Raw genomic sequence first — 26,625 nt, 5'->3', positions numbered from 1 at the left:
TTATATGGTTTTCCGGTTTTCTGATTTCCGGATAAGAGGTTCTGCACTGTATTACCTCCCAACCATTTATAATTCATTAAAACCGATAAATACACTAACACCAGAAGGCCTTTATATGCAAATAAAAATAAAAAAATAATTAAAAAACAATTAATATAGATGTAAAAGATAATTTTAAGATATAAATAATTTTAAAAAAGTTTCAAACTGCGAAGAAAAAAATTAAATTCAGTAGCAGAAAAGTTTTTCTACAATGGAATGAACTTTCCTTTGCAGTTGTTTTTATAATTCCCAAATTTGTATTATATTAAGAAAAGAAAAAGAAAAATAATAGCATTGACACTATAATTTTGATAGAAAAACCTTTTGATATCTTAATAAATATTATCTACAATTCAAACAACAAACAGGTGACAAAACGCTACAGATATTTACCTGTAGCAGGGGTGATTGCGAGCCCCAACTCAAAAATCTTGAAAATTTCTCCAATAAAATCATTAATTACATATTGCAAAAAATTAACGTCTTTATAAATTAAAATCATTGATATTTTCAAAACATGAAATTCTAAATAAATTATATGCAGCATAATTTAAATGAATAATTATGCATAAGTTTACTTTTATCTCTAATCACATTTATTATTCTACTAGAAAAAATATTTACATATGCAGGGGTGATTGTGAGCCCTAGTCAAAATTCCAGAAAATTTCTTGAGTAAAAAATAAAAAAAAGTTTAAAATTAGAATAAAATTTGAACAAGGTTTTTTCCTTTTTCTCACTATTTCTTAGTTTACTTAAAATATATTTAATATTTTACACATACCTATGATGACCTGGAGAAGTAATTGAAATTTACAAACATGTCTTTCTTTCTTGAGTTTATGATTATAATAAATATTTACTGATAAAAAATGAATATTAATCTTGAATATAAGCTTATAAAGTAGGCTCTCCCTCACAAACAAATAAAATAAACTGTGTTTTTAAGTTCCACCGAAATAAAAATTTGATTTCGGAAACTTTTGTGATCAATGAATTTTTTAAACGTCTGAACCTCCGATCTCCGGAAACTTCCTGATCACAGTTAGCGAAAAATCCAGAAATCTGAACTTTTTCCGGAACACAATCAGCCCTGCATATGAAAGAGATGCCAAGTATAAATTCGAGTTCTAATATTTCTAAAAAAAAAAAAAAAAAAAAAAAAAAAAATTTTAATACATAAATGTGATCAATAATTTCTTGAAATTTTTGGACCTCGGATTTCCGGAAACTTCCTGATCGCATTTACCGAAAAATCCAGATTTTTTCAGGTGCACAATCATCTCTGCTGTAGTGAGGTAACCAATCCTATTGCAGTTGTTTTTATAATTCCCAAAATTGCATTATGATAAAAAAAAAAGTAAAATAATAGCAGTGACATTATAATTTTGATAGAAAAACCTTTTTATCTCTTAATAAATATTATTTACAATTCACACAACAAACAGGTGACAAAACGCTACTGATATTTACCTGTAGTGAGGTAACCATTCCTGTGTGCGCATTCAATACAGCTACAGGAGCTGTAGTACGAAGACACCATACTCTTATGGTTTTATCACAGCTGCCAGCAGCAAGTAATGTATTTTCATAATTAACTGCCATATCTGTGATTTCTGCAGAATGTCCACGTAAAGTAGCTAATAAGCGACCATCCGTGGCACACCATATTTTCACTAGAAGATCATCAGCACCCTGGAATTATAAGGAAACAGAAGTTTAACATTTCTAAAGAGTACAGAATTTTTTTTTAAAAGGTATAGAAAACTTAGCTTACAGAAACATTCAGCGTTCATCAAGGAATGTTCTTTTAACTTTGAAATTAGTTTTAACTTGAGTAAAAATAAATAAACATTTGAAAAAAGTTTAAGACCTCTTTCAGACCATTAACACAAGGAAGTTGTGCATCAACAGTGTAATAAGTAAAAACATTAAGAATATAAATTGTAGTGTATTAATGATATGTAATATATAATTATAACAATGATATAAAATATTAATGAAGAATAATTTATTATGAAAAAAACAGGGAACTTCAAGAATTAATTATAATAAAAATATGAGTGAAAATCATATTTTAGATTAATAACACATCAGTAGTGAAAAAATAATAGCAAAAAGCAGTGAAAGAAGTATTAACATGTCAGAAAATGAACAACATGGGATGTGATGAGTAAAACTAATATTACATAACTACTTCAGAAAGTTTTTGCAAATTGTTCAACTTCTTTTAACAAAAGTTTTATAGTATTTAATTACAATTTATGCAAAATATAATTATTTTAAAAAATATATATACAGCTTTCTTCTTTTTAATTCCTCAAAAGTTAAAGTATCTTTTCCGGTTTAAAGAAAACTTTTGATGTATTACTTTTGATTCATAAACCATTTTCTTAAAGCTAGTTCAACACAAGAACCAAAAAACAGGCTTTAGCATGCTAAGCACCATAAGCAAAGGTTTATCATGAAAAGAGCAATCTTTGTTATACATAAAAGCAATCAGGTTATTTATAATAAAATTTAGATATCATACAAAAATTAATACATTATTGATTAACAGATACTATGCAATGAATGCTAACTTCACAAGAATTTAAAGCAAAATATACGTAAAAAATAGCTACCGTAAATATATATTTTCCTGTTCTATCAAAGAGTACACAATATACTGAAGACAAATGGCCAAGCAATCTGCGATAATTTTGTTGACGAGCATATACTTTTGGTGTAAATGTATGAGCACATGATAATGAGCCACTTAATTCCCTCGACATAAGAACTTGAGCTGTAAAAAAAGAATAATAAAGTTTTGTAACTTAAAGAAAACTAAGTTTTACATAGTTTTCTATTTATTAATTTTTTTACCAATGTTGGGTGGATAAGTAGACTGAGCTGCCTGCGACGGAAGCAAAGGCATACCATTTTTTCGAGCAATTAAATTGCTTGATTGACATCTTGGTTTCTGCAAATCTGAAAGAAACAAAGTTAATTATATTTCTAGTAGATACTAACTGTATTAGAATTAATTTAATATACTAAGTGCATTAGAATTAATTTAATATACTAAGTAATTTAGAATTAATTTAATATACTAAGTGCATTAGTAATTAATTTAATATACTAAGTGATTTAGAATTAATTTAATGTACTAAGTGATTTAAAATTAATTTAATATACTAAGTGCATTCGAATTAATTTCATACACTACAATGCAATTGATAAAAATTATGGTTTATATCAAAATAAATAAGAAATCTCTTATAATCTAGCACATTCAATTTGATTCACAAAACACAAATATCCCTATTAGGGTTCTGTTATTGCCAAATTTAATTTTTATAGGTAAGATGGAAAGATAGCTACCATTAATAAATTTCCTCAAAGTTGGATTATTTAAGTAACTGGTATTATATGTTTTCTTCAGCATAGATAGATAAAAGCAATTTCTAATAAGCAGAAATCAGATATACATGTAATATTTTAATGTAAAAAAAAAAAAAAAATTTAAATAAATTAACCATAATAGTTAAAGCAAAAATATTGCTTAAATTAAAGTGCTTTAATTTTACTAAGGATGCGCATATATTTACTATAACCCTACATATAATTCGACACAAACATAAAAGTTACTTTAATCAACACTGCCATAATTTAAAAAATATCAATAAAGGGTATTTAACATAGAAACTTAATCTTAATCACACAAAAATACACACATATATACCAATTCATAGCTGCCATTATGGATAGAAAAAAATCCAGTAGATTTTATGAAATAATATTTATTTCATGATAATTGTTGCATAATGTACTAAATATTTTTAGGGATTTTAATAGTCATCAAAATAAAAAAACTGCAACATTTTCCAGTTATGAATTGATATTAAACATAACTTAAAATTTTATGTATCATGTTTACTCATAATTTTGAATATTAATAGGCATTTAATTCATCAAAGACAGTTAAAAAATGTTTTTTATTAATTTAAAAAGAGAGTTCTGAATAAAAATAAACTAAACATTTTATAACAAAAATTAAAGTTTTGAACTGATTTCTATAAATGAGGTTAACTTCATTACGTATTAGTAATACAGTAGGGAACCGATTATCCGGAACGTTCGAGACCATCGCTATTCTGGATAGCTGATTCTTCCGGTTTTCTGAATCGCTACAGAAAGCCGTTTTATTATTGTTAAATCCAACTAAAAAAAAATTTTTTTTTGGAAATAATCTTAAAAAGAAGAAAAAACGATGAAGTAATACACTAATGATTATTTCCAAAATGATGGTAGGGTGAACATCTTTCAAAAAAGAAAGAAAAATCCTAAAATCTTAAGAGGGAAAAAAAAAAATTTTTTTTTAAATGGCGGGAAAATTTATCAAATTTCATTCCGGTTTTTTGGTTTTCCGGATAACGGGTTCCGTACTGTACTTATTTAAATATTCTAGCAAGCAAGCAATAATCTGTACAAAAAGTCTATTTCGATAGGATTTTTTTTAGGAAACTCACTCAATTTTAGAAAATTTTTTTAATTGCACAAAAAACAGGAAAATTTAAATTAAACCCGTAGACTAGGAGAAACTGGCAAAATCCAGTAGTCTACTGGAAAATAAAATACAGATAATTTAGAAAATCAAAAATACCTTCTTTGGTTCTTAAAAATGACTGTCTTCCAACTCCCAATAAAGAAGTTAATCCAGGAACAGTGGGAGGTATTTCTTTGTCTAAAATTGGTCCAATTCGTTCACAAATTTTCAAAAGATGGTCATCAGCTATTCTTGACAGTATGTTATCCTGCAAGCAATGTTAAAAAATTAGTAATCAATAACAAAATCCACCTATGTATAATCAAGTCCTTCATAATTACTTTTAAAATTAAAATCTTTCTTTTTCATGCTCAGGTAGAATTTCAAAATTAGAACCAGTTTAAGTTTACTACAATCATCAAAACGTTGTTGTAACAGCAAAAAATTGGAATAAAATATGTTGTGGCCTTAGCCAGATGTGGTTAAGAATTAACTTGTTGACCGATACTGAAATCTTCCCTGTTACAGAAAGAAAACTGAGAGTAAATAATAAGCTAAAATCAAACCATATTTATTGAACTTTTACTACATTCCTTTCATCATCTTGAATTCTGAGGAAAAAGTAAATAGATTCATTATTCAAGAAAGTTATATTGTTCAGTTTAAAATTTAAGTTTTAACTAAATATTACTATTTATACTTTCTTAAGTATTAAAAATTCAATTAAATTATGAATCCTACAGCTATATTATAATAATTACCGTCTATTTCAGTTTGAATTTCAGTTTGGAAAATTTTCATTTTGGTGATTAGTATAAAAAATGTAAATATTTTGGCGACTATCTTGTAGTGACAAGTGAGAAACTAACAAAAACATTACATAGGAAACTAACTTGAAGGGTGCAACATGTTGCTTTTCCCAGGAAAACAAATACTTTTTTTAATTTTCGAACGAACAAAAACGTCACATTTTGTTGATAATTGACAAAAACAAGGGCCAATATGGAAATATCCCCAGCTAGTTTTGATTCTTCACATTTTTTTCTCGCATTTTAAAAATTAAGCATAGGCAAAAAAAGGTGAAGCGCATCTTTTTTCCTTTTTTTTTTTTTTTTAAACTAAAAACTTACAAAAGCAAAGTGAATCTTCAGCACTTTCAATAACTAACAGCTTAAACAGAACCTAACAACTTAAATTGTAAACAGCAAACCAGTTACATAATTTTATATGTATGCATAAGAAAAAATTTTAAAAAAAGTTTAAATGCAAAAAGATAAAAACTTAAAATACCAATAGTCTTAATATACTACTACTAATAATATACTCTAACTCAGAGCTCATTCTAGGTAGGGTAAACAGGGCGCAGCACCCTGCTGCCCTTTTAGTCAAAAGAATCCACCCTGTTGCCCCTGGATTAAATTAGTGCCCTGATATAATAGACTCCATACCCTTTCTACGCTTTCTTTCCTCAACCCTTCTTTGTTTTTTCCCCAAACTCTACTATGGATTTCTTAAACTTTTGTTATTTTCAACTCTTTTTATTAAGTTTGTCATTGCTGTCAATACATAGATTTATATGGGAAAGGAAAAATAGCCATCACACCCCCTTGTTGCACTTGTCTTTGAAAGTTTGCAGTTGCTTCCACTATCATTAAATCATAATTATTTATCACTTCAATTATTAAATCATAGCTACAGACACTTAAAAACATACATTTTAGATAAATTACTAAGCTAATTAGCTCATTAACTCAATATATGTTAATTTATTAATAAAAATTAGTAATTAATATGATTGCTTTGATACTTTTAGTAAAGTGAAAAAAAAAATGCTTTTACTAATTGACAATGTTTTTTAATAGAACGTGTAAAGCCCATAGAAAGAAATTTTTGCCTTTTTAGAATAATAATACCCTTTTTTTAAACTTCTGCACTGTGCCCTTTTTTCTGCCTAGAATGAGCTCTGCTCTAACTTAATACACTTTAGACTTTATTTTTAATATACTAAACAGTTCATTAGTTCTTAATAACTTTTCTCTCTGATAAAATAGAAAATGAAAGATAAAATAGAGATCTTGGTGCATTGAAAAAATATGGCAAGGCTACAAAAAATAAAATTATAAAGGAATATTTCTGTAATTTGATATGTCCCACCAAATAGATTCTAAACTTACAATTTAAAAAAATAAAATAAAAAAACAGGCAGTGGTTTTTGCCCAGTGGAGATGTGTTACTACATTCTTGGAGTAGGCCCTTTTCTGTGATGTGTTTTTAGTTTCTCACAGGCCACTGTCATCGCCAAAACTTAGTAGCCCACTATTCCCTTTTAATTACAATAACTTTTTCATAATGTTTTTACATAGTAAAGTTTTTTATTGTTAAAATCTTTTGATAAATTTTGTTCTAACACTGAAAATAAATTATTTGATTTAACGCATTCTTTAAATAATGTTACAAATAAAGTATATATGTTAAAAATAGTGAAATATATGCTGAAAATACAAAATCTAAATGTAATGAAATAGTAATAGTTTACAAACATAAATTTAAGGTCCCACTCATAAAATTAGGGCAGGGGTGGCGAACCTTTATGCACCTAATTGCCATTTTTTCAAAAAATTGTTTAATGAGGTCATAGACATGCCGTCAAATAATTTTGATTTCGTAATTATTGAGAAAGTAACAATACCAAATACTATCAACGCAAAGCTCTTTATTTACTATAAAAAAAAATTTCAATGTCTGTTATACGCATAATTCAACTTAAAGTAACATCAGTGTGACTTCTATTGTTGCAGATTAGCAAATAACTTATATTGGGTTATAAGATGTTAGTTTAAGCAGGACTATTAATTTTTTTGCTCATTATTTATTGTTAGCTTGGTTTTTATGGTTATTAATTGTTTTTTCAGCATTAATTGTTAATTTTTTTGTTAATAAATTTTTTTTTGTTTTTTGCGAATTTTAATTTAATTAATATGCCTCATAGTGAACTTTGTGAACGGTGGCGTGCCTAGAATATTGTGTCGCATGCCATTAGTTCGCCATCCCTGACTTAAGGAATTCAAACCAATAAACAAAAACAATTGGACATGTTATACAACAGAAAATATTTTTCTTATCTTTTCAGAAAGAAATTTGATAAGACAAAGAATTAGGGGAAATTTCCGTATTGGGATCTGGCGTGCCAACTACAAACGCCAAAACACCAATCAGACTTTAATAAAAAAATAATAAAGCAGATGTTTGCCAGGGGGTGGCTACAAGTTATCTTTCAAGTTGTTCGCTTTCTGTTACGTTTTTTACTTTAGTTTCTCATGGGCCATTGCCTGGAAGTTGCCAAGACTTAGCGATTATTCTGCCACAGATTATGATACAGAAATCTCCCTTTTTTTATTTAATTAAACCAAAAAAGTTCCGCAGTACTGCCTGAATTTTCCCCAAAACTCAAACTTTCCCCAAACTTTGCACTATCTTATTATTTTTCTATTTTCATTACTTTTTTTAAAAGGAGATTACAGCTTCTAATACCATGCATTTTAATTTGTTGCATTTACACAAGACAATTACAAAACTATAAAATCTTATTGTTTAATAATAGTATTATATTAATAGTTCATGAACTATTAAAAAATTATTAGCTACAGGTGGCTAAAATAAAAATAATAACTCTGGTTCATTTTCTTTAATAATTAACACTTTCTAATTTTTTCTTTTCCCCTTGTGTCTTTTTGTTTCATATGCATAAGTGTGAAGATTTATATATATATATATATATATATATATATATATATATATATATATATATATATATAGAAGAGAGTTTTTTTTAAATTTTAAAAACAAAGATAATCGAAAAAAATATTGATAATGGAACGCATTTTTATACATTTAACATTTATGCAACTTAGAAAAGAAACCGTAATAATTTATTAAATAAAACTAAATGATTAAAAGTGGGTCATTTTATTTGTTTTATTTTTCCCCCACAATTTTTAAGAGAATTTCGAAACACGACATACAATTCCTTTTAACGTTTTTGTTGTTTTTACAAAATCAGTCAATAAAATGAGTTCTCGATCTGCGTACCTTGAAAGCAACTGCACCGTTTCCGCGTAAAAGAGGAAACGGAGCCTATGGCGAAATGACGTCACACGCCCAGAAGATACGATATTTCATTGGTCGGGATAAAAACGATCGCTTACGTCATAAGGTGGGTCCACTTTCTCCCCCCTCGCAACAATGGGCATTAAAATATAGCATTCAATATCAAAAAGTAAAAAAAAATACAATATTTTGCAAATATTTACGATTTTAGGCACAAAATTTGATAAATGAATAATTAATGCCTAGGTAACAAACATCCATTAAGAAAAAAGATAATTAAGCCCTTAATTAAAAAATTTAATTAATTTCGTAAAAAACTAATTATTATTACTTACGAACTCATTAAAAGTCCTATTATGCTCATTTCCAAGCCAATCGATGCGCTTTGGTAAAAGCTGAAATTTCAAAAAAATTACATAATTTAGTAATTAGTCATTCTAAACATGTAAATTAACGTAAACAAACAACCAACTGTCAAACTAAACACCACGTGGGTTTCACACGAGGTTTATTTAACGATAAAACTAATGCAGAAACTTACCTCATGTTTCTCGATTTCTTCCCTCAAAATCTACAAAGGTAAGAAAAATTACTTGAATTTTTTTTCAAATACCAACGACATATAACTCATAATTCGTTAATTTACATACCTTAGCACTCTCTTGACAAGGCCCAGTCTTTAGAAATTTAGCAATCAATAAGTAAAGTTCTGAAACAAACATGGTATATTTCTCAAAATCAAGTATTGATATGACAAATCAGATTTAGGCTTCACATGTAAATAACACTTACCCGACTCTAATGTCGTAATTCTTCTACTATTTTCAGTTTCCGCAGGCATTGTGAACACTAAAATCACTTTCTTAGATAATTAAATTAAATAGCACCATTAAATTTGTTTGTTGCTTCAATTACAAACACTGTTAAGATCATACTTAGCGTTTTCCTCCAACGACATTGAATCGTAGCCTTTGTGTACAGTAGTGTAGCAACAAATGACATAATTTCAATCAGCCGAAGTCAAAACACATGTTTATACTATACAAAACACATTAATAAATGATTCATTACACATAAAAAGCCATAATTACTATCAAATATCTAAATTCAGATCCTATTTTTACGTGCAGATTCCACCACCTCTCGTAGTTGGAAATGACGATCAAAGTTCACTGCGCATGCGCGCCATCGTTAACATTTGGCGAGACCGGTGAATAAAGAGCTTTTCTTCTGTTTATGAAAATATCTCAGATATTGAAGGTATTATATTTTAATGCTCAAGTTATTGTAATTAAAATTGTAAAAATATAAATGTTGTGTTTTCTAGCTTATCAATATTTTTAAAAAGTCATATTACCTAAATTTCTAACAAAGCATGAAAAAGAAAAATTAACAATGACGTGTGTCTTAATTTATTTTTTTTATTTGTTATCATATATTTTACGCAATAGAAAATGTTAATAGGTTGTCACAATTGTGATTATTTAAATTAATTATTCGATTGCTACATTTTTTAAATTTATTTTTGCATATTAAAAACAATTATTTACGTATAAATACGAAAAACTCTGTTTTGCTTACATTCAGTAAATGTACATTGACTGTTCGTCAATGTTTATATTCAATCACAGAACTTCTTTTAAGTTAATTTATACTTTCTCTATAATAAAATTAAATACTTTCTCTATAATCGAATGAAAATAGGTACCAATTTTCTTGGAACTATATGTTTATTGAAATTTATGCATAATATATTTTACTGTTGGAATTTTCACTTGATGATATTTTCTCTCTTATAAATTTCTATAAAATTTGTAAGGTGATTGAAAATAATTTATCTGTTAAAGAAAATGTCTATGGTGATTTTCAACTACAAATGTAGTGAAGGTATTTCCATAATAGTCTATTTGCATCAACTGAAATTGCAAAATATTTTTTAACTTGTAAAAGTTTTTTTTATTTTTTGAAATTGTGTGTTGTGGTTTCCGTTTCCTGATCTGTGGGAGAATAATCACCAAGTCTTAGCAACTTCCTGCAGCGGCACGCGGGAAACTAAAAAAACATCACAGAAAGGGACCGACTCGAACTGTATAACTCGTAGCCACCTTGTACTGTATAACTCGTAGCAAACATCTATATGGTTTTTTTTTTTTTTAAATTTGCAAAGTTAAAATCTATTTGGCACCTTCGCGATTGGGGCATATTTCCGTATCGTGATCTGTTAGCCAACTACTATCGCCAAGGTTCCAAATAGATTTTAAACTTGCGAATTTTTAAAAAAAAATTTCTGAATTAGATGTTTTGCCCAGGGGTGGTTACGAGTTATACCTTTCAAGTTGGTCCCTTTCTATGATGTTTTTTTTTTTAGTTTTTCGCGGGCTGCTGCCCGGAAGTTGCCTAGACTTGGCAATTTTTCTGCCACAGATCACGATGCGGAAATCTCCCCGGCGATTGTAGTTAGCACAACAGATCAGGATACGGAAACGTCCCCTGGTTTGCTTAAGGCTAGCTACAACTTCTTTCCCCTATGTGATTTTTTTTTTTTTTTAATTTTTCACCTGCTTCTACCTGGAAGTTGCCAAAATAGTTTATTTTGGCACAGTTATTAATAAAAAAATCATCTTCAAGAGGTGACAAATTATACCCCTTGAATGTTTTTTTTTTAAATTTTAAAAGTAAAAATAATCGCAAAAAATATTGATAACAGAAGACATTTTTATCCATTTATGCTACTTAGAAATGAAACCGGAATAACTTATTAAATAAAACTAAATGATTAAAAGTATGTAATTTTATCTACCATTCTTTCCCACAATTTTTTAAAAATTTCGAAACACGACATACAATTCCTTTCAAGGATTTTGTTATTTTCATAAAATCCGTCAATAAAATTAGTTCTCGATCTGCATACCTTGAACGCAACTACCCCATATATATATATATCCTATAAATTGAAAAAAAGAAGAAAAATTTTAAAAATATTTTATTTTACTGATATTTTTTCTTCTTTTTTCCTTTAATCTTTATTATATTTTTAATTTATTTTATAAGTTCTATATACTTGCAGCTTATGCGCAGTTAATAAAACTTATTATTTTTCTTAATTTTTTTCGTTATTCTCTTTTTTTTCTTTTTATCCTTTTTGTCTTTATTGTGCTATATGTATACATATGTATTTAACTTAATATAATACTTAAGTTATGGCTAGAGAGGTGCTTGAGGAAGTAGTACAGCACTTAATAGAGCTGTGGGATAAATTTTCCATCCTTTCTCATGGCAGAGGAGATCATATCTGCTGCCTACTATGCTGAAATGTAAAAACTCATACTTCTGATTGTTTGTGTGATTTAATGGCTCCCAGACAAATTTTAAATTATTAATAAAATTGAATACATAAAGAACTGTGGCAGTATCACGGATACCTATTGAAAATAGCTTAAATTTATTTAAATTAATAAATCAATGAATAGTTAAAAATTGAAAAATTTTGTCATTGAAAAAATTTGGTTTTTAATATATTATTTAACACTAATTAAGGTATTAAGTTTGGAGGAGAAGTTGAAGAATTGGAATATTTAAATACAGTTTTATGTATTGAACTTGGTTACAATTAAAGTTGATATTTTCTACAAAATAATTTTGATAGTTGACCAAGCTGGTTGCCAAAGACTGCTAGTAACTAAATAATTTCAATAGTTTGTACACACTTTCATTGTTCGATTATAAAATTTTTATTGTAACAATTTTATATCACAATAAAATTGCTATTTTTGTTATTGTTAATGTACATTGTAATTAAAACTTTATATAAATCGCAATTTTATTCTGTTTTAATAGAATATTTATTTGAGTGAATTTCGGTGAAAAATTACAGATTAAGTATAATTTTTACAATTATGATGAAGTATATGCTATTTTGTGGCAGAAATACAAAGCAAAAGCCCCTGCCATCCCTTTAATACTCTTTTGATGGTACTTACGATTTCAGTGAACCACCTAATTATTTTATGATCGTCTGAGTCTGATTTAAGTGGTCCTGAACTAACGTGCAGCAGTGAAAGTCCTGATTTAGAATAGTATATACAGTAGGGAACCGATTATCTGGAACGATCGGGACCATCGCTATTCCAGAGAACTGATTTTTCCGGTTTTCTGAATCGCTACAAAAAGCCGTTTTTTTATTGTTAAACCCAACTAAAAGAACAAATTTTAAATAATTTTAAAACGATGAAGTAATACACTAATGAATATTTCTAAAATGATGGTAAGGTAAACATCTTTCAAAATAGAAAGAAAAATCTTATGAGGAAAAAACAAAAAAAAATTTTGAAAATGGCGGGAAAATTTATCGAATTTTGTTCCGGTTTTTTGGTTTTCTGATTTCCGTTAACGGGTTCTGTACTGTACAAAGAAGGAATAGCTCTTTTTTTTTTATCATTTCAGTAAACTGATTTTAAATAAAAATAATACTTCATAATAAAATGAGAGCGACTTTGGTTTACCATACTTTTTGTGTTATAAACCACTTGTGTGTTACTGAACTATATCTGACAATTTCTCAAAGACTAAACAGATATAATTTTGAAATCTGGCCAAAATTAGCCGGGCACTCGTCTGGAGAAGTAGGTCTGGTCAGTGATTGTAATGACGTGGGGGTGTTTTTCATGGTTTGACCTCTGCTCCTTAGTTCCTGTGATTGGAAGCATGAACTTTGAGAAATAAGTGGACAATTCTGCACTCCCAATTTTTTATTCTACTTATGGTGCCAATATTTCAGGGTTCATGCATTTCTGTTCCAGCAGGATAATTGTTCCATGCACATGTTGACATTTTCGCAGCTAGGATTTAAAGAATTGGGTGTTCAAAAACTGGGGTGGTCTTTACATAGCCATAATCTGAATCTTATTGAACACTTTTTGGTTGAATAAGAATGTAGTGAGCCAAATCAACCATCATTACTGCCTTCACTCAATTTAACTGATCAGTGCCTGGAAATTAATTCCGATGGCCACTTATCAGAAACTGGTTTAAAAATTCTGTCTCTCCAAGCATGTGCAGACTGTCATCATTGAACAAGAGTGTCTAATATATTATTACATTAATCTGGGCATTTTTAAAAAAGTGCTTAAAGGTGCTTATTTTTGATTTACATTTTTTGAAAGCCCTTAAAGGTGTTTTTTTTTTTTTATTTGGGGTTCGTAAAAAGTGCTTAATTTTCTATCTTTTAAAAAGAGATTTTTTCTTTGTCGTGTCGATTGTCGTTCTAAATTATAAAAAATGCTTGATTTTCACAATTTTCTCTGCAATCTTTTATTTGAATTTTATTGATTTTATGTTCCTAGCTTAGGAACTTTTAACGATAGAAAAAAATCATTTTATTACGGCACATATCCTAATTCTGATTTTTTTTTGGGGGGGGAGTGATTAAATATATTTTTTTGGTGCTTAAAAAGTGCTTTTTTTTTAAAAAAAAAAAAAAAAATCTGGTTACGCACCCTGTTAATGTATGCATTTTTCTCTCTGAATGTCCAGATAATGCCCCTTCAATAAACGGGTATCAAGGCTTTTTTTTTTAGTATTGTTTTCTGTGTTACGATTCTAAACATGCCTCTGATGTTGAATATTATTTATTTATATTAATCTTTTTTCTCTTAAATTTTAGTTTCTTTAAAATGTCCTGGATTCAGGAATTGAAATTATCATGGCTAGAAAGATTTTGTATTAGTGTTCTCAAAGCTGGGCCAATACCAAAACATATTGCTTTGATTATGGATGGAAATAGAAGATATGCTACTAGAAATGGACTGCAGAAGCTGGAAGGACATTCAATGGGATTTTCTAAATTATCCGAGGTTATACTTTTTATTTGGTTGGTTAAACATTTTTTTTTTAAATTCTAGTGCAATTAATTATCTGAAATATAAAATATTTATGGTGCTAATATGTTATTTTTAGCTCCATTATTTATGACTTTAATAAATTTCTTTCAGAATTAAAACATAAATTATTTTCTAAGAAATTATTTTGAAGTTAGGCCTTTCTCTGATTTGTAGTAATTTTTGTTCTATAAAAGATTAACCGTTAACAACATAAAATAAGACCAAGAAAATTTTTTAAATAATCGAATTTTTGTTTAACTTGTAATGATTAACAAAAATGGTCAAAAGTGTGTCTTTCAAAACTCCATTTTCCATAGTTGAACTTAAAACTGAACATGTCTTCACTGACTTTAATCTTTTGATTTTAAATTTACTAAATGTGCACAAATTCTTTATATTTAAAGCCGCTTTCATTGGAGAAGAAAGTAGAATTATTTAGTTTAATTACAAATTATTTTTTAAAAAAAAAATTTTTTTTTTGAAAATTTTGAATTTTTTTTAATGCACTACTTTAGCAAAAAATTAATGATATATTAAAAATTCTGCTCACTTCTCACTTACGTAATTGAAAAAGGAATATACATGATTCTATCCTTAAAATTCTAGCTTCCCTTGGTTCAGGCATGTACCCATTGAAAAGAAAGCTATTAATAAAGAAAATTTGTCCTGTCATTTTAAATATTGGTTTATTATTATTATTTATTTATTTTTTACCATTCATTGGTTGTAGAAGACTTTTTTTTCAGATTTCGTATTTATTTCTCCCTCCGGAAAACTCCCAAAATATCCTTAATATGTAGTAGTGATGTACCAAATATTCAACCACTATGTGCCAAATGTGTCAACCTTTTTGCCAAATATTCAGTTGGCCAAATAGTCAACAAAGTTTTTTTCCGAGGAAATTTTAAAAGATTTAATAAAGAATGGTCTAAAATCATATTTTTAATATACCCAATCTGAAACAGTTTTTACTCACATTTGTTTTCCATGTGTCCTGAAAGACACATGGAAAAGCGAAATTTGAAGAATTACAACTGAACCATGAGTTTTGTAATGCTAATTTTTTTTCCTTTTTTTAAAAAAAAAAATTACTTTCAGGCAAGTCAATTTCATCGTTTTTCTTACGTTGTTGATGTAATCAGGTTTTTATGTTAACGGAGCCTTTCTAATAGCACTTAATTCTTTTATTGTCACTTTTTCCTTGTACGATAAGACGGATAACTAATAACATAGGAAAGTGAGAATCTCAATGTTATCTAATTTTTTCTTTTTCAAAAAAGTTATGTTTTTATAGACGTTTTAATTATGATATTTAAGTTTTCAAAAGGCTGGTAGTTTGAGTACCAAAAAACTTTTTAAATAAAGCAACACTTCAAACTGTTTTTTACAAAACTTTTTTTTTTATTGTTTCATACTATTTTTAAACAGGTTTTTTTTTTTTTTTCAATATATTTTTGGGACCTTTAAGCTTTTTTTATACGATATTTCTAGGAGCTTTAAGCTTTTTTTATACAGAAAATATTTATTGTGCATGTAATTTATAATTTTTTACTTCAATAAAAATTTTTAAGGTTTGGATGAGTGTCCTTTTTACAAACTTTTTTTAGTTTTTTTAGTCAAATGTAAAGTTATCTTTTTTTAAATTCAGCCTTACACATTGACTAAATTATCCTTTATTTGACCCATTTTCCTTTTAAATACAATGTTTGTTTGTTTTTTCTTTTTTAATATATACTTATGTTGTACCAGCTGTAAGCAAATACCTTTATATAAAACTTCAGAATTTAAAAATTGCACATTTGTCTTCAAACTATCTGAAATCTCAATGCTTATAACTTTTAATGTTTTATCCAAATACCTTGTATGATATCTTCATAGCATTACCATAGAAATATAGGTATAAAATATGTAAAGACTCAAATTTGTGAGTAAAAAGATTTATGTCCGAAAATGTTGTTAGTTTTTGACTTTTCAGGTTAAAGAAAGTTTCAGGTTGTGGTGTATAAATATGTTAATGATAAGCCTTATTTTATTACAGACCCTTTCATGGTGCTTGGAATTGGGTATTACTGAAATTACAATCTATGTTTTTAGCATTGAAAATTTCAAGCGTCCTAAAGAAGAAGTAAATTGTTTAATGAATTTAGCTATAGAGAAATTTACAGAACTTGTCAAGGAAAAGTAAGCATACGCTTTTGAAATGGTCTTGTTCAATATACTCCATGTCATGTATCAAACTGAAACAAGAATTTTATTGATTTTATGTCTATAAATTAAGAAATTTTTACGATAGAGAAGAAGAAAAAAAATTTTTACTGTACCGATCCTAATTATGATTTTTTTTTTTTTTTTGGAAAGTGATTAAAAGTATTTTTTGAGTGCTTAAAGGTGCTTGAAAAATCTGGCTGCGCACCCTGCAGGGAAGCCATCCCCTCTGCAGAGGATCAAAACTGCGGTGGTATGTTTTGCCCATTCTGCGGCATATGTAAAGTACCTACCTAACTTTAATCATTTAGTTAATTATTTTACTTCAAGTTCACAGAATTATTCTTAATAGATATCTAAAAGTGTGTCGGGAAATTTAATTGTTATGATTGTGGTTGGATTTTTTAATAATAACAAAATGTTTTGTATCTTTAAAATCTAAATTAGTATAATTCATGATAAGATTTTATTTGACGACCACATGTTAAATGAACTATGTGCCTCTCTGACACATGCTAAGACTATCGTCTAGAATTATGCAATAGCTTATACAATAACTTGGAAGGTTAATAATGTTCTGTCAACTAATTACGATATATTTCTCAATATAAGCTGAGAATTTTTCGAAAAATTTCAAAAACTAAAGTGAGAATTTACTTATATTCAGATCCACTAACTTCAGAAAATTTCATAATTTCAGACGAACATTGCTAATAAAAATACTTCTCCTTTTGTAAAGCATTAACAATTGTTTGTAAATATTGCAAAACATGCATACCAAACATAAAAATATATCAAATAATATCTGAAAACAGAATGACTGAATATAAATATGTAAATTTCTCACTTATGTGTGATGCCTTCATCTTCTCTTGTGTCTTAGACTAAGTCTTCACTCTCATCTATACTGTTATTAATGCAACCTTTTTTTGAAAGATCTAATTACAATGTTGAAGGCCCATGCTTCTTTTACCCTCTTACAATCGTTACTACAAGAGACGGGATAAATTTTTATTTCCAAGCCTTAGTTTGTTTGTTTTTTTATATCTGCTTGTATAAGAGTTTTGAATTTTGAGAAAATTTACAAATAAAAATCGTTCTCTGTGGTTTATACACAACTTATATTCAGAAATATATAATAGTTGTTGTTTTGTTTTTTTAAACGTACGAAGCAATATTACATAAATTCTTCAAAAATTAGTTTGAATCAAAAACAAAATTAATTAAAAGCTAAATTTAGGTTAAAATTGAAATAAATTATTGTCTAGATTATATATTTATAATATGCATGCATCTAGGTTATAAATTTTACTACTAGACTATTCATGTTACAAAGATTACATTTCAAACATTTAAGAAATTTCATCAAGGTGTTTAATGCATGATATGTTTAAAACTTTCAAACAATTATAGTCCTATTGTTGTAATCCTTATCCTCATACTCGGCTGAATTGTAGTATTAATGCAATTTATTTCCATCTATTAGTAATAGAAGGAAATCAGTTGAATAGAAGGAAAAGGTTAATGTTCTCAAAGAATGTGAATGAAGGATCACGAATGAAATGCATCCAATAATCAAAATCCAATATTCAGAAATTACAGCCAACAACTATTAAACACTAGTTAAAAAAAAATTGTGGAACTAGATTTTAATATTTTTTTAGAGTTGAAATGCTTTTTAAAGCTTTAACTGTTTTTTAAAATAAATATTAAGTTATTTTATAAATATTTTACTTGAAAAATAAAATTCATTGTATCATGTGTTACTAATTTAAATACAGTGCTTATGTTATCAAATTTGTCTGTAATATATAATGATTTATAATTGCAAGAACAAAAAACAAAACATTGCAAGCGAAAAACAAAAGTGAAGTTAGTGGAAAATAATTATGGGAGGATAATTATAAGGAGTCTTACAGGAAGAGCTTAGAGGAAAAGATGTTAAATGATATTTTAGTTAATTTGTGAAACTATGCTGTAGAATATTCCAATAATTTTGGGGAACTATTTACACATCTAATCACTATTCACGCATGTCATCTCTCATTAGAAATCACCTCATTTGGAGACTTGACAGAGCAATGTTTTTTACATTTGAAGACTATACTTCTACATTTAAAGACTATACAGGGCTCTTAAATGAAAAGAAATTTCTGTGTTCTCAAAATGTCCCTTATCATTTTTAATACTAAATTATGTAAAACTGTTTGAATTTATTTATATTGTATAAATTAGTCTAATACTAAAACTCTTCTATGCTATAAAGCTCTTCTATTCCCCATCCTTTACATCGTTTAGTAAAACACTCACCTGCTATTTAAAGAGTTTGTTGAAAATTGCCCCCTCAATGGCCAAGAAGAACTTTACATTTCATCAGAAAAATGGTTAGTACTTCATCTCCGATGTTTTCTGTGTGGTGGTCTGGCTACCTAAACAATTTTCAAAAGTATCAACAAGAAAGAAGACTTATTGGTGTCAAATTAACACAAAATTGCTTTTGAAAGGTTTTCCTTGAATATTGAGGGCTCTATGTATCTATAGTTATCTGTGACATAATACACGTTAAATTTCTGAATCTATTAAAATTTGTCTTCAGGTGTTTTTTATGTTGTGTTATGATACTTATTACTTTTCACCATTACATATCTTTATTTTCACTACCGTAAATTATCACAGAAAAAAAAATATTCAAAATTTAACTGTATATTCAGTTAGCTGAAAAGAGTATATGTTTATATGAAAGTATATTGCCATTCTTTGAAAAGAGATACTTTTTTAGAAAATCATACTTCCTTAAAGTATTAGTTCTTTAAATTACAGTACAGAACCCGTTATCCGGAAAACCAAAAAACCGGAATGAAATTCGATACATTTTCCCGCCATTTTTTTTTTTTTTTTCCTCATGAGATTTTATGATTTTTTTTTCTTTTTTGAAAGATGTTTACCTTACCATCATTTTGGAAATAATCATTAGTGTATTACTTCATCTTTTTTTCTTCTTTTTAAGATTATTTCCAAATATTTTTTTTTTTTAGTTGGATTTTACAATAAAAAAAACGGCATTTTGTAACGATTCAGAAAACCGGAAAAATCAGTTATCCGGAATAGCGATGGTCCCTATCGTTCTGGATAATCGGTTCCCTACTGTGCATGTTAGCTATTAAATTAATGTGCTATATCTTATGGCAAGCATTGTTGTCGATGTGTAATTTTCTTATCTATGGGCTGGTAATGCAATTATAATTTTTCTGCATTTAATTATGTTTGTCAAGATAGTCTATGTAATTCATTAGTATGAAGCAAATTATAGTGCTTAAATATTGCATGCATTCAAAATTTGTTTACTTTTTCAGAGAAAAGCTTGTGAAACATGGAGTATGTGTAAGGATATTTGGTGACATAAAATTGCTGCCTGTTGAATTACAAAAACTAGTTGCTGAGGCTGTCTTGCTCACTTATGAAAACACAAAGTAAACATGTTTAAATACTAATAGTTTTATAATGCTGGGTAAATACTTTGTAGCTTTTTTTTTTATTTAAAAAGGTTTGAAGGAATCATTTGAATAACAACAGTCACTCGAAATAATAGTTAAGCACCGTGACCCTTTCAAAGGAAATTCTAAACTTCATAACGGCAGCATTCAGATTTTAGGAACATTCCTGCCCTTTACAATGAAAATTTATCTTTAATATAGCCAAATTGAACTTATTGTCAAGCAAAATTCTGGCCTCTTTCCAACTAGTGATCAAAGTTTAACTAAAGTTTTGTGCTAGGTAACACTACTAATTTCAATTGTTTCCAAACAACAATAATCAAAATTCATTGATTTGTTACTGCCTGTCAACTTTTTGACAGTATTGAATTACAAAATTAGTTTCAATATTTTCCTTATCACTATGATCAGATCAGAAATAAGAAACTTTTAAGAACCATTTTACTGTCAAATAAGACCCCAACAATCAAAATTTTGAACACTTTGCATGTGACTGGAGTGTTCCAATTTAAACTGAAAAAAATAGAATTATTTTCTTTTTATTTAGACTACTTGAAATATGTATTTTTTTAAATTTTTTTTTTTTTGCTTCATTATTTTCTTCTCTTCATTTGAATATGAAATCCTGTTTTAGATTTGCTTTCAAACTTTTGTATTTAATTACTAGCATTATCCATTCTTTTAAATTTTATTTATTACTTCACGTATGATAATGTACTAATGTGTAGTGAAAAAAATGTAATTTTTTAATAATAAATTTTTCTTTTAGTCTTTATTTGAATGTGTGTTTAGCGTATACATCCCGTCAAGAAATAACTGCAGCTGTAAAAGATTTAGCTCATGCTGTTGCAAATAATCAACTGGAAGAAAGGTTAATATCTTCATTTTTTTTAAGGGCAAAATTACTTTAATTTTGACTTTTTATAAAAATTTTGAAATTAATTATTTTATGAATTATAATTAATAATTTTAATTATAATTTTATTTTTTATTTTATGCTTTATCTCTTATATTTCTTAAAATGTTAACTAATTATTATGTTAAAAATTATATATGCATATATATTGTACATTTGTCCATTATGTTATTATAATGCATTTAAAAAATTTCTTTGTTATTATAAAATATGTTTGTAAAAAAAGTGATTTTAATAACAAAAAATATGGGAGTTTTTAGAAGTTGTTAACAAAACTTTAATTGTTACATATTATTTAATGTTTGACATATTTTGCCTACATTTAAATTTTATTTTAGTTTTATAAGCCTGTGTATCTAAAGCTAAACTTGTAATGTACTTATGTATTTTTTGCTGCAAGACAATAGTAATATCCTTACCAATTATTTACTTAAGTAATTCTAGTGTCACGCATGTATCTCCTGCTAGTTAATTTTAAGTTGACAAGTTTGACATTATTTTTAAGTCTTTTATTCACCTAACATTCAAATTGTATATAAAACTTGTGTCTATATTTATTTAGTGACTTGACCGAAGATCTGTTGAGCAAAACTTTATATTCTGGTCGCAGTACAAACCCTGATGTTGTAATCAGGACTTCTGGAGAAGTGCGTCTCAGTGATTTTCTCTTGTGGCAAAGTTCTTACTCAGTTATATCATTTCTAAAAGTTTTGTGGCCAGACTTCAGAATTTGGCATCTTTTCTTGGCTGTATTGGCTTATCAATATAATTACAAAAAACTTCATGTAAGTATCTTGTATTCTTGAATGAGTTTTATTTACAGATATTTAATTTTGAACTATGTATTGCAATTTATATTTTAGTTCACTACACCCAATTTTACAGCTCATTTAAAGCTGTTTTATATTTTTCTTGTATTTGTTTACAAACATTAACTTTTAATTGAAGTTACTTAATTAAGGATTCTATACATATTTACTGCATCTTTTGAATACTTTGCATTGATTTAGTAACATGAACATTCTTGTATATTTTATCTTTCCACTCAGTAACTTAGCCATGAAAGTTGATATTAAAATTACAACCGCTATAAAAATTAATTAAATCTCAGATTTTTTTAACGGATAGTTTTTTTAAAGTAAATTAGTTCATGTTATTAGATTTTTAACTAAATCTTCATTACATTTTTTAAGGCACTAGATCAGGGGTTTCTAAATGGTGTTCTGTGAAACCCTTGGGTTCTGTGAGGATTTTTTTTTTTAAACAAGTAATGATTTTTGGAACCTCTAATAGGGCTGAGTCCAACCAATAATCCATTATTTAATTAATATTAGTGTAATTTTTATGAAATTGTTTATGTACAATTGCAATGAGAAATAAATAAAGGAATTTTAAAAAATATTTTTTTCCAATAACAATATATTGAATAAACTTCTCAAATAAATAAATATATACAAATGATTGCATCAGTATTTCTCATCAAACTTTATTATTCAGGATATAGTATTGCAATACTATTTTCTTCCAGTTTTGATATGTCTATAACTTTTTGGAATTTTAAGCATTTTTAGTCTAATTTTCACAACGTTAAAATTATATGATGTGGCAGAAGATATCAATTCAGGGTTGTAAGCATTTTTATGGATTCTGGTTGCCAACTTCTCCATGCAATCACTACAAGATATTAGATTTTTCGCCTTTTCTCCCCACCCTGTTATTCTTATTTATGCAAGTCTATTGAAATTTAATTTTAAAATACATGGTATCCGCGCACCTGGGAAGTCGTGAATTTCGGTATTGAACAAAATTTGTCATGATTTTAACTATTTTTTTAAAAAAAAGTCATGGATTAAGGTAGCCGAAAATTTTTATTTTTAAAATGGATCTCTCCCCCCCCCCCCCCAAATACATGGAGTTCCGAATATCTGAACTTGTAACAAAATCTCCAATCGGAGTCATATTTTATAAAAATATCAAAAGTTTTTATCGTGTTCTTTAAAAATTATGATGTTCTTTCAAAAAATGAAAGAAAAAAGATTGTTTTTAGAGCAAAGTATCTTTTAAACTTCTGTGATTTCAGAATTATTATTATTATTTATTTATTTTTATTTTATCAATTTAGAATTCTAGCTGAAGCAAGCCAATCATTGGCAATTTTTTTTTTTATTCCGAAATGAGAGCAGAAAAATAAGGAATATTTCTTTCCTTTCTGATGAACAAGAAAAGTATCTTTAGAATATAATTCTGCTGAAAGAAAGAAGAAAAAATTATTTGCTCAGCTATTTTATTGCTTCAACTCTTTCTTTACTCTGTTGTTTAAATTTAAAATCAATAAATATAAAAATGCAGAGTATAATAGTTTTGGTTATACATATCATTTTAACTAATGTTATAAAGTTTTATATCATTTCGTAAATAACTTAGTTAATATAATATTGATTTTTTTTTTTACCATTTTAGGAAATTGAAAAGAATCAAGATCTAAAAACTAAACAGGTTGAAGGAGAGAAAGAAATGAGAGCCATCATACAGCAATATGAAAAAATACATAATCTATCTGAAGGAAGTTCTAATCATAGCAATATACCAGATTCTGATATTGACGCTTTACACGAGGAAATTAAAATTCGAAAAACAAACTTCTTACTTAATTTAGAAAATGAACACTATAATTCATTAATAGAAATAAAAAAGGGCAATACTAAACAAAGAGTACCAGATTTTTCTTAACCAGAAAAAAGTTATTTTTAATTGATATTGACTAAAGTATATATATATATATTAAAAAATGATTATCAACTAACTATTAAAAACCAATTAATTTATTTTTTAATTTATATTGTTTCACTTCAGATTTCTTCCACTGTTGTTACCTGATTTAGTTGTTATTAATAGCAAAACATTTTCCAATATTTATCTTTATCATTTATATTTTTTTCTAAGTTAACATAGAATGTCATGTCAAACTATTATTTTTTCTTAAAATAATAATAATGTAATTTGTTAATGTAGATTAATTCTTGTATTTTGTATGTTTCTTCAGACAATTTTGTTTGCAAAGTGTAAAAAAATAAGATTATTTTTCCTAAAATTAATTATTGAATGATTATCAAACGTTAAAGTAATTGAATCTTTGATCAGATTATTTTATGAGGCATTATTTATACATATTTAAATTAGCTTTTACTTAATTAAATGCAATTTCTTTTTTCCAGAAAGGCTAAAGTTACTTATTTTTATACCTTTTTTCATTAAACGAATCAGTAATTACCTTCAATATTAATAAAATAATAGAGAAACAAATATTTAATTGAGATACATGTCAGATAAAGGCAAAATTTTAATGCCTCACCAGATGGGTATATCGAAACAAAGTGATCTTTTCTGGAGGTTTCTCTTTATAAGCATCTTTTTAATTACATTTAATAATTTTATTTACATTTAGTAATATTTCTTTTCCCTTTTATTATGCATTGTATAGTCTTTCGTATTTTATGACATGAAACTCCACATTCAATCAGTTTTTATTAAAACGAAAATTTTGTTGTGTTCATTCTGTTACAGGTTTTTATGTGATGGTTTTAATTAATATAATAATTATTATTGTTTTGTTTAATTTCTTGATAGAAAAAATATATATATGGACTTATTCTGTTTAGTAAATTTGTATTAAGAAAATGTGTTTTGAAAATATTGTAAATAATTATTCATACTGTTACAAATAAATTTTTATTCTTGTTATTCATTATTAATTACTTAGCTGTAATTTAAGGAAGACATGGATCCTGATCAGCTTATAAATAGTGTTTTATTTGATTACTTTAAGTATGAAAAATATTAATGACTGCGAAATATTTTTGAAATACACTTTTTAATATAAGCCTATTTAAATGGAGAAAAAAATCATGATTTGGAAATTTACTACAAAGAAAGGAAAAAATAGATAGTGGCTATTTACACTTTATTTTATATGTGTGACAGTGTTAATTATTATCATTTTTTAAAAGCGAAGTAAAATGGTGGGTACCTAAGGTCAAAACACTAATGGTGTAATTCTCTAGAATACATATTTGGGCATAAAATTTCTTCAATTCATCCAAACTGTACTCCCAAATTAGTAATTTGTGTATTTAGAGCCCAATGAGAAGTTTTCAACTTAAAGCAGCCTCCAAACAAATTGAAGTGTTTCAGACTTAAAAATGTTATATTCTTCAAAATATTCGAATTTTTGGCCATTTTCCAGCAATTTTGCAATAATAGCAATTTTGCAATAAAAATTATGTGCGCAAAAGTAAAATTTAAAAAGGGAGGGGGGATTATTGTTTGGTCTATTTTGTTCTGCATGCCTATGAATCATGCCAGAACTGTTTTATATCTTGCGCATTGCCATTCTCTATTTATACTCTCAGATTTTAAATTTCACACAATGTAAACGTGTTAGCATTCTATTTGGCAGAAAGGAAAAATTTTCACTAATTTATTTAGTCCAAAGCAATTTCTGCTTTTTCAATACCTAAATTTGATCCTTAAGTTAATATTGATGAATAATATGCAATCGAATTCTGATTATCAGACGCTCACGGGACCAGGAGTATTTCATTTTCAATGTATACAGTGCGATTAAAAAAAAAACGGACCTCCCTGTATAACTTTTGATTTAATGATCTGATCTTCACATTTTAGGACTCAATCTTAATGGTTTGTGGGTGTGACCTCAAATATACTATTTAATTAGTGCAGACGATATTTTAAGTTACGAAATCAGACACAGAAACGTACTTTCTATGAATAAACATACCTTTTTTTTCTCAACAGTTACGGATTTCTGACTCCCAAAATAAAGAGGGTAGTTGCAATCAGGGAAATATGATACCCATAGTTTGGTCCCCTTAATGTTAGTTTTACTTTTAGCGTATTTCGCCATATATCGAGAAGATTTGAAGCGAATTGAACAATTTTTGCCCACAGTTATAAAATTTGTTTTTACAAAGATAAATCCGTGAAAGAAATAAGTGTTAGTATATGCTTATTATTTTATTAATTAATAGTAGAAAAAAAATTTTGAATTGTAAGATATACAGATTTTTATTCCATTTAAAAGTATGTAATTTTACATGACAAAATATAAAATTTACGCTAAATCGGCTGAATATTTCCTGAGAAATCGGTTTTAAATATTTTGACTTCTTTAAAATTCTATTTCCCAGGAACTATTCAACCGATTTCACCCAAATTATGTATTTTACACTACGTAAAAATACATACTTTAAAATGGTGTAAAAAATTGTATGCCTTACAATTCAGAATTTTTTTTAACTATTATTAAATAAAATAATAAATATTTATTAAAATTTATTTCTGTTATGGAATTATCTTTAAAAAAAAACGAATTTTATAATTGTGTGCAAAAATTTTTCAACTGGCTTAAAAAATCTCGAGATATGGCGATAAACG

General features: G+C 27.2%; 2 protein-coding genes across 5 annotated transcripts in view; one reads left to right on the top strand and one right to left on the bottom strand.

Annotated features, from left to right (window-relative positions):
* Positions 1 to 9,812, bottom strand: part of BRWD3 (bromodomain and WD repeat-containing protein) — a 50,942-nt gene extending 41,130 nt beyond the window's left edge. The window contains exons 1-8 of the mRNA XM_087163549.1: positions 9,470 to 9,812; positions 9,328 to 9,386; positions 9,219 to 9,248; positions 9,013 to 9,072; positions 4,688 to 4,838; positions 2,908 to 3,012; positions 2,667 to 2,827; positions 1,516 to 1,737 (exon numbers count right to left, since the gene is read on the bottom strand). Of these exons, the coding sequence (XP_087019675.1) occupies positions 1,516 to 1,737; positions 2,667 to 2,827; positions 2,908 to 3,012; positions 4,688 to 4,838; positions 9,013 to 9,072; positions 9,219 to 9,248; positions 9,328 to 9,386; positions 9,470 to 9,518 (837 nt within the window). The 5' untranslated portion in view covers positions 9,519 to 9,812. The remainder of the gene's footprint in view (positions 1 to 1,515; positions 1,738 to 2,666; positions 2,828 to 2,907; positions 3,013 to 4,687; positions 4,839 to 9,012; positions 9,073 to 9,218; positions 9,249 to 9,327; positions 9,387 to 9,469) is intronic.
* Dhdds (Dehydrodolichyl diphosphate synthase subunit) lies at positions 9,136 to 24,912 on the top strand. Of its 4 annotated transcripts, none has more exons than XM_087163550.1 (7): positions 9,136 to 9,256; positions 14,340 to 14,529; positions 16,595 to 16,737; positions 20,115 to 20,231; positions 21,025 to 21,126; positions 21,734 to 21,956; positions 23,632 to 24,912. In XM_087163550.1, exons 1-7 carry the CDS (start codon positions 9,222 to 9,224, stop codon positions 23,899 to 23,901), a joined length of 1,080 nt encoding a protein of 359 aa, XP_087019676.1. In that variant the 5' UTR covers positions 9,136 to 9,221; the 3' UTR covers positions 23,902 to 24,912. The 4 variants fall into 4 exon arrangements, with proteins under 4 accessions (XP_087019676.1, XP_087019678.1, XP_087019677.1 ...); XM_087163552.1 differs by lacking the exon at positions 9,136 to 9,256 and adding an exon at positions 9,808 to 9,937; XM_087163551.1 differs by lacking the exon at positions 9,136 to 9,256 and adding an exon at positions 10,057 to 10,077.
* The last annotated feature ends 1,713 nt before the right edge of the window (positions 24,913 to 26,625 follow it).

Source organism: Parasteatoda tepidariorum, chromosome 5 (genome assembly GCF_982258835.1).
Source record: "Parasteatoda tepidariorum strain Cologne lab strain chromosome 5, Ptep-v5.0, whole genome shotgun sequence".
NCBI lineage: Eukaryota > Metazoa > Arthropoda > Arachnida > Araneae > Theridiidae > Parasteatoda > Parasteatoda tepidariorum.
The sequence above is the reverse complement of the archived record's forward strand: the minus strand, read 5'-3'. Positions and strand labels throughout refer to the sequence as shown.

Coding starts and splice junctions, on each gene's coding strand:
- Dhdds (XM_087163550.1), top strand. CDS start 9,222: ATGTTTCTCGATTTCTTCCCTCAAAATCTACAAAG. Junction 9,257..14,339: donor TTCCCTCAAAATCTACAAAG/GTAAGAAAAATT, acceptor CTTAAATTTTAG/TTTCTTTAAAATGTCCTGGA. Junction 21,127..21,733: donor AATAATCAACTGGAAGAAAG/GTTAATATCTTC, acceptor ATATTTATTTAG/TGACTTGACCGAAGATCTGT.